General features: G+C 39.8%; 1 protein-coding gene across 2 annotated transcripts in view; it reads left to right on the top strand.

Annotated features, from left to right (window-relative positions):
* Window positions 1–15,785, top strand: part of SVEP1 (sushi, von Willebrand factor type A, EGF and pentraxin domain containing 1) — a 456,592-nt gene that overhangs the window by 366,692 nt on the left and 74,115 nt on the right. For both annotated transcript variants that reach the window (XM_068234340.1, XM_068234341.1), the window contains 5 exons: window positions 443–610; window positions 1,684–2,356; window positions 4,684–7,460; window positions 13,180–13,396; window positions 14,124–14,279. In XM_068234340.1, coding sequence (XP_068090441.1) covers window positions 443–610; window positions 1,684–2,356; window positions 4,684–7,460; window positions 13,180–13,396; window positions 14,124–14,279 — 3,991 coding nt within the window. The remainder of the gene's footprint in view (window positions 1–442; window positions 611–1,683; window positions 2,357–4,683; window positions 7,461–13,179; window positions 13,397–14,123; window positions 14,280–15,785) is intronic.

The raw sequence follows: 15,785 nt of genomic DNA on the forward strand, positions 1-15,785 counted from the left end.
TTCAGTCTTTAGAGAACCGTGCATGCACAGGACTCTTACTGCGACTGGCATGGATTACTGGAGCCGCCAGCAGGACTGTGGAAGGGACCCAGAGGATGCCTCACGGACTACAGGGGGCTGGAGGAAGCCCCAGGTAAGTCCAGTTTTCCTTTTTTCTTACCACTCAGGGTCCCTTTAACTACAGTAGAATCTAGTCATAGCTTTGATATAGTGAGCCTCTGGCTATATTAAACTCAGTTTGCAGGTCCGGACCATGCACCTGAATGAATATACCATTAATGTATGACCAATTCTGATATAGTAAACGTCTCATATACTGTATTAAACTACTTGCCCAGGTACCTTTAAGTTTACGAGGGTAAGGGGATTTCACTGTATTGTATTCTCACTTCATCATCTTGACTTTAGTTCCTTTGATTTGATTAACAAAATGTTTTCTTAGCTTGCAGGGTCCATCAATTTTGGTGTGCAAAGCTTCTGGCCAATGGAGCAGTGACCCTCCAAGTTGTGACATTGTGGCCTGTGGACCTCCTCCAGTTGTTAAAGATGCTGTTACGAACGGAAAAGACTTCACTTTTGGAAATGTAGTAACTTACACCTGCAAAGAAGGGTAGGGAAAACTGATTTTATTCTCACTTGCTTTCACTCTAAGGCCCATATGCAATTCACTTTTTCTCTTGAGTTTTCTCCCAGATGATATTTTCATAACTTGTAAATCAAATGCATTTTTAATCACCAGCAAGCAAGAAAATAATGTTGTCGTAAATTTTTAACTACTTTTTGGTACTTTTTCAGTTGCAGAATGCTGAAAAATTATTTTAAACACAAGATGAAAAATTATCTCCTTGGAAATAACTCAGGAGAAAAAGTGAATTGCATATGCAATTAACTTTCCTCCTTAGTTTTCTCCTAGGAGATAATTTTTCATCTTTTATTTAGAATAACTTTTAAGCACTTTGCTAAAGAAAAGGTACCCAAAAGTAGGTGAAAAGTAGTATCAAAATTATTTAATATATTTTTTTTGCTTGCTGGTGGTTTAAAAAGCATTTTGTTCACAAGGTTGAAAATATCAACTAGGAGAAAAGTCAAAGTCAGACGGGAAAAGGAATTTTTCACCTGAGTTTTCTCCTACGAGATAATTTTCATCTTCTCTAAAAAAAAAAACTACTTTTCAGCATTTACAATTAAAAAAGTACCCAAAAGTTGTTATAAAGTACTATCAAGTTTATTTTGAGTGTTTTCTTGCTTGCTGGTGGTTTAAAAGGCATTTTATGGCAAGATGCGGCCCATATGCAATTAGCTTTTTTACCTGAGTTTTCTCCCAGGTGATATTTTCCCAACTTGAAAATAAAATGCCTTTTAAACCACTAGCAAGCAAACAAATACTAAAAATAATTTTCACAGCACTTTTTCACCTACTTTGGCACTTTTTCCATTGCAGAATGCTAAAAAGTTATTTTAAATTGAAGATGAAAAATGATCTCCTAGGAGAAAACTTAGGAGAAAAAGTGAATTGCATATGGGCCAAAGCCTCGCAATTTCAAAAATGTTCAGACAAACAGGTTGGATGTTTAAAAAAGTTGCAGCATTCTTTGATTTAATACTAACATTTATTGTGTGTATTATCCAGTTGTAGTTGTAAAGCTGCTTCATGCTTTGTAATCATTACTTTTCTTTGTACAGGTATATACTGGTTGGCCTGGAAAGTATAAACTGCCTGTCCACAGGGCAGTGGAGTGATAGCATTCCACAGTGTATGGCCGTATCGTGTGATGAGCCCCCAGCTGTAAACCATGCATCTTCCGACAGTGCACATCGACTCTTTGGAGACACAGCTTATTATCACTGCCATGATGGATACAGTATGGATGACAACATTATCATGCAGTGTAATGCTCAAGGAAAGTGGATACCACCCGATGGTAAACAAATGCCCCACTGCATAGCTGATTTCTGCGAGAAGCCCTCAGAAGTTCTGTATGGCATTCTAGAATCTATCAACAAGGCAAAGTTTGTGTCTGGCACAATAGTAAGTTTCAAGTGCACAGAAGGTTTCATATTGAATACCACGGGCAGAATCGAGTGCCTGCGAGGTGGAGAGTGGAACCCATCACCATTAACTATTCAGTGTGTACCAGTTCGCTGTGAAAAGCCACCTGAAATAAAAAATGGTGATATCAGTGGAAACAATTACAGCTTTGATGCAGTAGTGGCCTACAGCTGTAATAAAGGATATTACATAAAAGGAGAAAAGAAACGGACATGCCAGGCTTCTGGGGGGTGGAGCGGTCGTTTGCCAACTTGCCATCCAGTATCCTGTGGCCAGCCTCCTGAGTTGGAAAATGGCGTTGTAGAGGTGTGTGTGTTCACTTCTTTTCTGATTTAGAAAGTACAACTTGTTTTTGGTATTGTGCATTTTCTCAGCCTTTTTTTTATTTTTAATCTTGAGGAAATCTTGGTGAGTTTTTAACTTTACATAAGATATGCAGCAATCACTACCACAACAAAACAAATGCAGAAACAATTACTCCCCCCCCCCCACTTAACAAGAGCACCAATTATTACCCCACATGACATGTGCAGTCATCATGCCCCTTTATAATAAATTTGGCAACTTTTTTCTTACATAATGTGTGGCAGCTATCACTTCTCCCCATAACAGTTCATCCATTACCTATACACTATCATATAAAATATGGCTGCTATTACCTACTCAGCCTTATATAATGTGGCAGCCATTTCACAATCCCTCACCCTCCATATTGCATCTGATGGCCAATTCCCCATACACCACCCTACTCAATTTTACATTACCTTCTCCACATATAGCTGTGATCTTGTTATGTCCTCCTGCATAGTGGAGTGTTAAGTCCTCTTTATAATTCAGTGGCATCACAAAGGTTGGTGACACCCGGTGCAGTAACCAACAGAACCCACCCATATAGCAAAACAATAGACGTTGAAATGTGTGTGTGGGTGTCTGTATGTATATATGGCAAAAACCAATTATCACGACTAGCATAATACTCAGGCTGTGTCTTAGTTATTCTCATAGGTGTTACAACAGACATAAAGTTAAAAGACATCTTCCAAGTGGGGCCACAGATAGCAGTTTTAAAAAGGCAGGATCAAAAGGCAGTATAAAAAGGTTAGAAACATACTTCATCTAAAATGAAAAAACTTTAGCTAGGATTTAACAATGATCTTTCAAGAACGTAGTGTAAATGGATATACAATGGGTCTTAACATAGCATTTACCATATCATATAAATAAGTGGGCAAATTTATATATTGTACAAGGATCATTTCTCAGGCATAAAGCTATGATTTTTAAATCTCTCCATCCCTATCATCTATTGTGAGAACAAGTGAAACATTTTATAACATCTTAAAAGAAATGGCACAATTCTCCTAAACTATGAAGAATGTAAAATGTTCTTTCTAACTCACCACCTTGGAAATGCAAGCTTTTGACAGGGTCCCCATAGCAAATATGTGTCTACTGTGCATTCATTTATAGTATTTTAAGTTCATTCAGCTATGTACTAAATACTAATATATATATATATATATATATATATATATATATATATATATATATATATATATATATATATATATATATATATATATATATATACACTTGATATATATATATATTTATATATATATATATATATATATATATATATAAATATGTATATATATATATATAAATCAAATACAGTATGGTCAACAATGAAATTAATTACTCTATGGGCTCGATTCACAAAGCAGTGCTAACCCAGTTAGAGACTTTAGGGGTGATAACCATTGCACCACACTGGTGAAAAGCCAGTTTAGGCGTGATAAGTTTAGGCGTGATACGTTTAGGCATGATAAGTTTAGGCATGCTAAGTTTAGATAAGTTTAGATCGCGCGCAAAGTCCTGCACGCAAAGCAGCGCCATTAAACTCTATGCGAAGTGCACCAGACTTTGCTAGCGCAAAACTTTTGATCAGCTGTGCACTGCGGTGCTAACCCAGTTGGTGCTTAAACTTATCACGCCTAAACTTATCACACCTAAACTTATCATGCCTAAACTTATCACACCTAAACTTATCACACTTAAACTTATCATGCCTAAACTGAGTTTAGACGTGATAAAGGGCTTTTCACCAGCGTGCTAACTGTTAGCACCGCTTTGTGAATCAGGCCCTATGTATGCACATAATTTCTCTAAAGATGGCCTCTAACAATACAATTTTCAGAACAATCATTTACGAACGATTCTTTGTATGAACGCTCGGAAATGATTATTTGGAACCACTAATGGACAAAAATCTCCTAAACAATACCATCCAATTAATGAAATCAATCTGATTTTTATTTGTATCAATTTCAATAATTTGATTAGATTGGTTCTGAGATTTTTGTCCGTTAGTGGTCCTAAATGATGCTTTCCGATCATTCATATGAAGAATCATTCGTAAATGATCGTTCAGCAAATTGTATCGTTAGTGGCCACCTTAAGACCATTCCATAACATTTGGTAATGTAACCTTCTGATGCTGTAACAGTTTCCACTACTCTCCTTACCTCGCCTCCTTCTCACCTCTCCTCTCACCATCTCCACCCCTATTTAAAACAATTAAGTATACATAATTTACATTTTAATAAATATATATATATTTTTTTTTATAGAGCAAAACTGGAGATGTATTTGAGGATGAAGTTACGTACTCCTGCAAGCCTGGATATAAATTAGTTGGCAATCCTAAAAGAGTATGTCAGTCCAACAAACAGTGGTATAGTGAATCTGTCCCAACTTGTGTTCTACTGAGCTGTGAGAAGCCACCACCTCTTATGCATGGAGATGTTAAAGGCGCAACCATTGATGTTGGCTCAAAGATTGAATTTGTGTGTGATGAAGGTTATGAACTTACTGGAGATACTAGCTGGACTTGCCAGAAAAATGCAAAGTGGGACAAAAAGCAAATTCCCACATGTGTTCCATCAAAATGCCAAGAGCCACCATTGCTGCAACATGATCTTGTTCTCCAAGAAATAATAAGTGAGTTAGGTGTTGTAAAATTTTTCTGTAAGGAGGGCTATGTTCTACAAGGCTCATCAGTGTTACGATGTTTGCCATCACGACACTGGAATGATTCGTTCCCAGTTTGCAAACTAGTTCTCTGTCCCAAACCTCCAGATATTGATTATGGGGAGCCAGAATCGGTGCCTTCTCTTCATTTTGGCAGCAGCGTACAATATTCCTGTATGGATGGATTTTTACTCCGAGGACAAGCTGAGATAACATGTAATGCAGATGGTAATTGGAGTCCTGATCTCCCAAGTTGTGTTCCTGTAGAATGTCCTCAGCCAGATGAAATTCTGAATGGAATTGTTGATGTTCAAGGACTTACTTATCTTAGTTCAGTTCTTTACACTTGCAAGCCTGGTTTCGAAATAATAGGAAATGCAACATTAATTTGTGGAGCAGATGGTCGCTGGCTTGGTGGCATGCCTGTCTGCAAACCTGTTAAATGTCGTCCGGCCAAAGAAATTCCAAATGGCAAGAGTTCCTCCAATAGTCTTCATTTTGGGCAAACTGTAACCTATTCCTGTAACAAAGGATTTCGGCTTGAAGGACAGCCTATTCTTACATGTTTAGAAACAGGTGAATGGGATGCCAAAACTCCAGTTTGTAAAGAGGTGACATGTGATCCCCCTGATGCCATTGAGAATGGATTTGTAGAGGGAGCAGATTACAGATATGGTGCTGTTATTATATATAGCTGTATGCCAGGCTTTCAGTTGACTGGCCCTGCCATACAGACCTGTGAAGACTCAGGTTGGTCCAGTTCAGGCACAATGTGTGTGCCTACAGATTGTGGTCTACCACCCCATATTGACTTTGGTCAATACAATAAACTAGAAGAGAACATGTTGAATGATGCTTTTCAAAATGAAATTCATGGTATTAAAGTGACCACTCAAGTTCCAATCATATCAACCAGGAGGAAAAGTGTAAGTCATTCAATAAACAGCGAGGTAGCAGACTTTTTATATGGGACATATATTTTATACACTTGTTACCATGGCTATGAAGTTCTTGGTGTGCCACTTTTAGCCTGCCAAGAGGATGGAACTTGGAATGGCAGTGCCCCGATGTGTGCTCCCATAGAATGCAACATCCCAGCAGCTCCTGAAAATGGCATGGTACATTATACTGATATTACACTGAATAGTATTGCACATTACAAATGTGAACCGGGATATGAACTTATTGGGTCAGATAACAGCACATGCTTATTTAGTAGAAAATGGAGTCCTGAAATGCCACAGTGTGTTATGATCCTATGCAAATCACCCAATAACATTTTAAATGGATACGTAGATGTCTTAAATTATTCTTATATGAGTGAAGCACATTATACGTGTGAGCAGGGATATAAATTACATGGATTGAGCAAGAGAACATGCCAAGAAAATAAACAGTGGGATGGTGAGGAACCTATATGTATTCCTGTTGCTTGCGGGCAGCCACCAGTACTTATAAATGGCCATGTTATAGGAACTGATTATAGTTATGGAAAATATGTTGAGTATCAGTGTCAAGAAGGCTACAGACTTACAGGAGACAAAAGGATAACTTGTCTTGAAAATGGACACTGGAGTGAAACAGTACCATCTTGCTTGGAAGTCATGTGTGAAAAGCCAAGTACAATAGCTAATGGAGAAATAATAGGAATAGAAAACAGAGTTGGAAGCCAAATTATTTTTAGATGTAATCAGGGACATGAAGTGAAAGGAATGTCGGTGCTCACTTGTCAAAAGGATGGGGCATGGGATGGGGAAGAACCACTATGTGAACCAATAGACTGTGGACCTCCAGAAGACATTTCACATGGCTTTCTTAATAGCTCAGGTTTCAGTTACAATGAGATCGTTCAGTATGCCTGTTTCCCTGGTTATGAAATTCATGGAAGTGTGACACGGCAGTGCTTGGCAAGTGGATTGTGGAGTGGAAGTCCGCCTACATGCCTGCCTTGCGAATGTTCCAAACCTGTAGTTCAGAATGCAGTGTTCATCGGGGACGATTTGAGCTGTGGCCAGTCAATCACAATTAAGTGTCTTGATGGATTTAAGTTGCTTGGACCTTCTGAACTGAGCTGTCAGTCGGCAGGGAAGTGGAGCTCAGGGTTTCCTCACTGTGGTAAGGTCTCTTGTGGTTCTCCACCTACTATTGCTCATGCCTTTGTTAATGGAAGCAGCTTAACAGCTGAGAATGCCATCACATACAGCTGTGAAACTGGGTATGTTATGGAAGGAAAAGCAGATCTGATCTGTACAGAGGAAGGGCAGTGGAGAGGCCCACATCCCAACTGTGTCCTACTTTCCTGTGGGTCACCACCTTTAATCCCCAACACTGTGGCAACTGGTAATTCCTATACCTATGGAAGCATCACTGAATACAGGTATGACTAAATTATCAGTGTATCTACATTTGCTCTCTTTCCATTGTTATTGTCTAGAAGAGATAGAAGAGGTAATAAAAGAGTTGGTATGAAAGTGTTCACCATGTTAGATTTCTATATTTTTACAAGACTTCAAATCCAAATCACCATTAAAGCCATACTGCAGTAGTTAATCATTTTACTTATGCAATCGGGAAACAGTATAATATCTACAAAATATATTATTGCTACCCTATTACCTGTTGCTTATTACCTGGCTGCCTGGGTTTCCAAAAACTGATTTGTCGTGTGAACATCAGTTACACCTTGTTTAGATTGGATAGAGGCAGGGGTGTTGCTAGGATTCTAAGAGATCTGGGGAACTTTTAGGCACTCCAGCCAAAAATAGGTGTGGCCATGCACCAAAATGTGGGTGTGGTCATGGATGGAGCAAAATTTACATGAACCTAAGATTTAAGTAGGCCTGCCCAGCAAAATTTTGGATGAAGCCCCCCTCTCCATTAATACAAAAAAGAAGAAAAAAATGCAGCATATCACATAAATAGGCAGAATCACTTAAACATAACTAGGTAGCGTTACCTGGCTTCTGTGCTTGCTGGTCTGGCTTTCTGATGGGCAGGCTGGCCTGCTGACATGTTGTCTGGCAGTCCCCATTCTCTAGCATCTGATTCATTTTCAGACACTAGGGAGAGAAGCCCGGAAAAGAAGATGTCTTCAGAATCTGGAGACCAATAGGATGGAAGTGAGTACTGCCACCCACTGCCTGACTCTGGCTGGAGGACATCCGGGGCACCCCAGAATAGATCTGGGGCACATGCCACTGATCTTTGGGGCTAGCAATGCCCCTGGATAGAGGTATGTAAACTCTACAAACAAGTCCCATTATAGTATAAGGTTTATATCATCATCCCCCACATAGTCAGTGAGAATCTGGGCAGAGGCATCAGCTAGTTTTTCACTGTGAACACAAAGTTGACCCCTCCCACATCCTCTCTGTGCTGCTAAAAGAGATTTCTAAAAGAGATTAAGGGCTGGTTAACACTACCGGTGCTTTCCTGACTTGAAAAGTACTTCCTAATGTAATGCTCTTGTAGTGTGAACCAGCCCTAATTGTTTGTGGCCAGCACTTCAAATAAAGCTCTTCAAAATCTCATCATCAGCTCATGTCTACATCCTCTTTGCTCTCTGTGTAATAAAGCAAATACACCTCCCATACCTTAACCTGTGTTAAGAAAAAAGCAGAGAGAAATGGTTTCTTATTGGAGGCAGGGCAGAGTGGCGAGAAGCACACATGGCTTTTGTAAACACTAAGGGGATTTTAAAGGGGCTAAATGCTTTATTACACACTGAACAGAGAGGAAATACAGAACTGCGGAGCTGCAGTTGATGGAGGTAGGCTGGTTCAGGTGATCTGCTGTGTGATGTGGAGAGAACTCCCACTCTGCTGGCAATTAGGAGCTACTGGATGCTAACAGTCAGAAACTTTCTATATATTTATTACGAAAAGTACAGACATACAATTCGTAAAACGTTTGTGCATTGCTAGTTGATGAAAAATGCACTGTTATATGCAATAACATTTTAGGCAGAACTAGGTCTTTAATTAGGCAGCCCAACCATTGCTGATTGGTTGCTGTGGGATACATGCACTTTGCATATCACTCTTTTTTATACTGAAATAATGTGGAGGTGCACAGAAGTCAGCTTTTCATTTCAAATATAGATATTGCTAAAATATACCGGAGCTGTCTAGAGGTCTGCAACCCCTGGAGTAAGTGTGCTTTTCACAAAGAAATCACCTTTCCTGATCTTATGATTCCATCAAAAATGGAAATGCCCTTTAACCACCCTGGCATTCTATTGAGATCGCCAGGGCGGCTGCGGGAGGTTTTTTTTTTAATTAAAAAAAAACTATTTCATGCAGCCAACTAAAAGTTGGCTGCATGAAAGCCCACTAGAGGGCGCTCCGGAGGCGTTCTTCCGATCGCCTCCGGCAAGCATAAGTAGCAAGGAAGGCTGCAATGAGCAGCCTTCCTTGTTTGGCTTTCCTCGTCGCCATGGCGACGAGCGGAGTGACGTCATGGACGTCAGCCGATGTCCTGACGTCACCCGCCTCCGATCCAGCCCTTAGCGCTGGCCGGAACTATTTGTTCCGGCTGCGCAGGGCTCGGGCGGCTGGGGGGACCCTCTTTCCCCCCTACTCGCGGCGGATCCGGCGGCGATCAGGTAGCACACGCGGCTGGCAAAGTGCCGGCTGCGTGTGCTGCTTTTTATTTTATCAAAATCGTCCCAGCAGGGCCTGAGCGGCACCCTCTGGCAGTAATGGACGAGCTGAGCTCGTCCATACCGCTAAGGTGGTTAAAGCAAATCTGAAGAAAAAAAATTGAATTACGTTTTTATACATACCTATGTAGAGATAAGGCTCTGGATACCATAGAACTTTCCCAGTCTTCAATCCGCTCTGTTATTCCTGCGCCTTTCCCGTTGGAAAACTAGTTGTTTTTCTTGGTCTTTGGCACTGCTCAAGCAGGTATTAAAAGTACTCGCATCCCTGATTACTTCTAAAGTACAAATGTACTGCGCATGCACTAGCCTGGACTGTGTGTGTGCAGTATGGATGCGCTCATCTTCGGAAATACTCAGGGCCACAAGTAGTTCCACAGGCTGCATGAGCAGTACCGAAGAGCTATTCGCTGGGAATGGTGCAGGAACAATGGGACAGAGAGAGGACTGAGAAGGCTCTATGTTATCCAGAGCTTTCCCTCTATAAAGGTATATAGAAAAAGTTACCGTATTTATTTTTTCACTTTAAATATCCTTTAAGTAAGCCTAACTCTATGCAAAAAATGGGGGGCAGCTATAAAGCACTTAAAGAGGAACTCCAGTGAAAATAATGTAATACAAAAGTGCTTCATTTTTACAATAATTATGTATTAATGATTTAGTCAGTGTTTGCCCATTGTAAAATCTTTCCTCTCCCTGATTTACATGCTGACATTTATCACATGGTGACATTTTCACTGCTGGCAGGTGATGTCAGTGGAAGGAAATACTGCTTGCTTTTTTGGCAGTTGCAAACAGCTGTAAACAGCTGTTATTTCCCACAATGCAACAAGACTTCCACAGTGTGATGTCAGAAACATGGTCCTGACTTCACACTGTGGGAGGGGTTTCACCACAATATCAACCATACAGAGCCCCCTGGTGATCCCTTTGAGAAAAGGAATAGATTTTTCATGGGAAAGGGGGTATCTGCTACCAATTGGGATGAAGTTCAATTATGGGTTACGGTTTCTCTTTAAGGATTGATTTATCATGTTTGCAACACATACACATTTTAAACTTCAGCCAATCAAAATGATCGTTAGACATGGTTTTGGATGGCTTCATAATAGTGTGATCTCTTTTATGAAGAGTGGGAGTCCAGAGAGCAGCATCCCAAACTTTAAAAGAAGTATCCGTAGTACAATAGACGTCAGATTAGATTTTCAACAATATATATCAGGAACAATAGTTTCTGCCAAGAAAAAATGAAACTGTGCTCGCAGGTTAAAGTGAAATTCTGCCTTCTTTGAAAGTTGATAGAAGAGTATTTCAGAGCCTCACAAAACGGTATGTACCGGTAATTTTATGTTGTTCAGAAAGTATTTTTCAGTCTCATTGTGTAGCCAGCTGTGAACTTCCGAATCCAAAATACTCCCTTTGTGGAGCGTAAACAGCCTAGAAACCTCCTAACCTTTACACCTAGACTGAGCCATTGGTGGGCAGCAGACATTCCCATTTCACAGTCTCTATGGTTGAACTGTTGTTTTAATGTTTGCAGCGTATAGCTCTGACTGCAATGTATTCCATATTTCATGATAAACTTAGCCCAGACCATTTCTGAAATGCATAACTGCAAAGCTGGTGCAGCTAGATGCCTAGGATTGGAGGCAAATGGGTTCCTAGAGGAACAGAAACACTCAAGTTTTAAATCATTTAAATTTAAATAACACATTTGGGGTGACTTGAAGTATAATTTAAGGAATACGAAGCTCAGTGGCAGAACTTGTTATTATCTTTGTATAAGCTGCTTGGTTTCGCTCATGTCAAATAAATCACTTTTACAACCACCTAAACGTACAAGAACTTTTGGAGGTTTAGAATGGAATTGAACATCTGGCAGTTTTTTTCTTATTATTATTGCTGTTAGGGACCTCATTTAGGATATTTTGCATACATCCTGTTGCACAAGGGATGAGAAACCGCAAATGGAAACCTCCACAACTGCAAAACAGGCAGCAATAAATATTTTTAATTTATTTTTTTAGATTGCAGAAAGATAACAGCCCCCAGCACTGTACTGTCTCTGCCCATGGGAGGAATGTCACCTATTTCTTGTCCCATTCACATGTGTCTTGTAAGAGAGGAAGCAAGATAAATCACCCTGCAGGGAGCACAGTTAACCATAAAGAAACCAATAGTGGTTCTGGCCTTCCTCACTCTTCTTCATACTAAAAACTAAGTTTTGGGTGAAGTTGTGCTTTAAACTTTGACAGCATTGAGAAGAGCTTGGTGCTCACTGATTAGGCATTGGCTGGAGCCACTAGAGAGGTGTGCACAGTTCATGATACAGAGGTTGCTAGTTTGAATAGGAGGTAGACGAGTATAAGGGAGGCTTGTTGTGAGCTGGCACATTATAATACATTTGCATGTTTTCAAGATACTAGGGATGTTGAGGTGTACTCAGCAAGCTGTGGTAAAATTGCTTTGAGCAGGTATCACATTTTATCGATGACACTAGTGATGAAGCATAATGCATTGCTAGTGTACCACGCATTGCGATACTTGTGTAGCAATGTGCACATTACCTAGCTAACATAGTTTGCACTATTTGCACAATGTGTGCTACATAAATGGCACTAGTATTAGAAAGAGGAGCTCCCATAGTTAAATAGGTGACTGAGAAGTTGGCATAGGAAGGACAGGTTTGAGTTTTTATAGAAGTGGGCAGATTTTTCTGTCTTAGTCAACAATAGGGAACGGCTACACCTAAATAGGGAGAATGCAGCTTTACTGGGGAGAAGATACTTAGAAGGTTGTCAAATATTTTAAACTAGGACCTGCAAAGAAACCAGGAATAATAGACTAAGAGGCGCTCCAACACTCTTATTTGGGTTGCAGTCACTGCCATGTAGCCTCTTTTCTTATTTCTCTCTGCTTCAATCACAATAGGGGAATGATAGCTGAATGAGTTGTGTGCTCCCTCCTACACTGCACACTAAGCCTGGAGCCTCTCTCTCTTGCCTCTCCCTCAGCCCAGCCCTGCTTGCATATCCTCATGAACCAGCAGTGGGAACAATTTTATGCTTATGGCTTTTTATTTCATCAGAAACAAAGTACAAAGAGGCTTAACAGATGAAGGTTGTAATTTTCTCTGACATTTCTGTATATTAGAAGTTGAGACCATAAATACTCATCCAACTTGTCAGGTCTCAGCAGGGCCTCTTTAGAAGCCATTGTGGCTGAGGTGGTAAGTCTGCACTGTATGCACTTGTGTTAGGTAGGCAGTGGTACACCATATTGTCACTTAAACAGAAAATGTGGAGTCATCAATAGAGATTGGTGATATTTATGGTAAGTCAGAATGACTGAAGGTTGGTTTATTGTGAATCAAGTACAAATATGTGAAAATCAGTGTTATTGTTTAAGGCTTTATGAGATATATTTTGTGCTGCAGGTGCCAAGATGGGTATGTGATGGATTCAGATGTGATGACAAAAACCTGCCTTGAAAATGCTGCTTGGTCATCAGAGGAAATTTTATGTGTTCCCAGAAAATGTACACTAGAGGCCAACACGGTGAAATTAAAGGCAGATTATGATATTAATAAAACCATAAATGTTGTGTGCAAAGCCGGCTATACTTTATCAGGACCAAGCACTTCAACTTGTATGGTAAGTAATTTTTATAGGCTTTAATTTAAAAATTACTGGAAAGAAAATTGTGTCAATCCATAAAATGTCTGTATAAATCATCAATAATGTTAATAACTGAGAGTTACAGTTATGGCCGTTTTTTGCTCTTATGATGCTGTAAATTTTGTTACATGCAAAGTGGTCATCTGTATAAAGAGCTATGAAGGTTTACTGAATAATAAATATGCAAATCTGGAAAGGATGGCATAGTTTGTGTTACAGAAATACAGAATTATTTTGCCATGTACTTTATAGCTACAAAATATTACATTTTATTTTAAAAACACGTGCCTATAAAAGCGCTGCAAAGAAAAATGGGCAGGAGATATTGTGGTTTGTAGAATATTGGTAATACCTATGCATGCACAGGGATTGAGCCGGTATCACTATACACTCTCTTTGTCAGCATTGTGCACTGAAACAGAGAAAATTCAACATATTTTGTTACAACCAATGCACAGGTAGTTTAGCCTGCTGTCTCACACAATTCTGTCACACAGAAGTAGTTCTGTATCATGTCATTGTAGAAGGGAGGCTTGAGTTCATCCTAAATGGATCTAATATAAACAGAAAGTGCTTGTAAAACTTATAATATCAGCTAATGTGTACTCACTTTCCTGTCATATTTGACTCCACATATCTGAGCAAAATGTATGTTACATAAATTTATGAATGTATAATTCTCCCTTTGTATTTTTCCATATAGACTGATGGCAACTGGTTACCTCCATTGACTGATGATGTCTGCTCCCCTGTGTCATGTGGAAAGCCCCCTGTGCCAGACCATGGGACAGTTCTCGGTACAAGATTCCTCTACCAAGATACAGTCTTTTATCAGTGTGATGCTGGGTTTGAAATACATGTAAGTAAATATTTATACGTTTGCTTCTTAGTTCTTTACATAAACAATTTCATTATAGCCTGTAAAATAATATCCTTTAACCATGACTGTGGACTGACGTAACATGCATCTTGGACAAACATGTTTGTTCATCACTAGAGAAAATGGGATGTGAGAAAGATAACAGACCTCTCGATATTGGAGAATACTGGAATGTATTCAATAAACTGTGTTAAGCAGAATTACATATGTAAAGTCTAATGCTGGTAATACACCATGCGTTTTTCCCAGCAGATAGATGGTTTGATAGATAATTTCCGACATGTCCGATCTCACGTTCGACTGTTTTACCGCTCGATTTCTCATAGAAGTGAATGGAAAAAGATACGAAAAACTATCGGAAGATAAGAGAATCGAGTGGAGAATTGAGTGGCAAAATCGATTGAGCAGAGAATCGAGCAGAAAAAACGTGCGTGTATTGCATCAACCCAGAATTATTATCATCTCATTGACCATAACTGACCATAACTAATTGCAATACCAGCACATTTGGACAACCAGCCAACTGTTTTACTACAAATACAATTATATGAAAGTGTTACGTCTTCACAGTGATAGACTACTGCAAACACGTTGATATGTATGAAGTGCCTCCCAACACATTCATCTTAGCAGCAGTGATTAGAAAATACATTCTTATAATATTGGTGTGTAGAAAGAAGCAGACGTCCAACGTTGATTGGTTCATTTTCAAGTTGCATAAATTTGCATAAACCTGCATCATCTCAGAATTATTGCCATTTCAATTACCATCCCCATTATGCATCAGGAAGGGAAAGACTTTAAAGAAAACCTTTAACAGAAAAAGTGCCCCTTGTGGGTACTTACCTCAGGAAGGGGAAGCCACTGGATTCTATCGAGGCTTCCACCGTCCACCTACGTCCCATGGTTCTCTCGCTGGGCCCCTCCGAAAGGTGGCCATGTAAATATTTACCTTCACGGCTCTAGCACAGGCGCAGTAGCGGCTCTCAGGTCAGGATCAGGCAGAAATAGCCGATCCCAGTCGGGTCCGCTCTACTGCGCAGACGCAAGTTGCCTAAATATTGCCACAGCTTGTCAAATTGTGCAAGAGAGGGCGCACCGATTGGTTGGAGACTGCTAATGGGAAAGCCTGCAGGGGAACAAGGAGATGAAGAGAGGAATGGGAAGGCTCTATAGGTAAGTATCTAGAGGTAGAGAATCAGCAGAACAGCCAGGCAACTGGAATTGTTCAAAAGGAAATAAATATGGCAGCCTCCATATACCTCTCATTACAGTTGTCCTTTAAATGCAAGTTATTTGACGTAAATTAATCAAGGAGCTAATATGCATATTAAAACTGTTAACATTGTCTGTTACTGGTAAGAACAGCAATGAAAAGAGTTGCAGGGTAACATGTAGCTGGCTGTGCAAGCATATTTTATTCAAATCAGGCTTTGGCTGAATTATGTTATCTAGCTCTGCTCTCATACAAACTTTTCTCATAGA

Source organism: Hyperolius riggenbachi, chromosome 1 (genome assembly GCF_040937935.1).
Source record: "Hyperolius riggenbachi isolate aHypRig1 chromosome 1, aHypRig1.pri, whole genome shotgun sequence".
Classification (NCBI taxonomy): Eukaryota; Metazoa; Chordata; class Amphibia; order Anura; family Hyperoliidae; genus Hyperolius; species Hyperolius riggenbachi.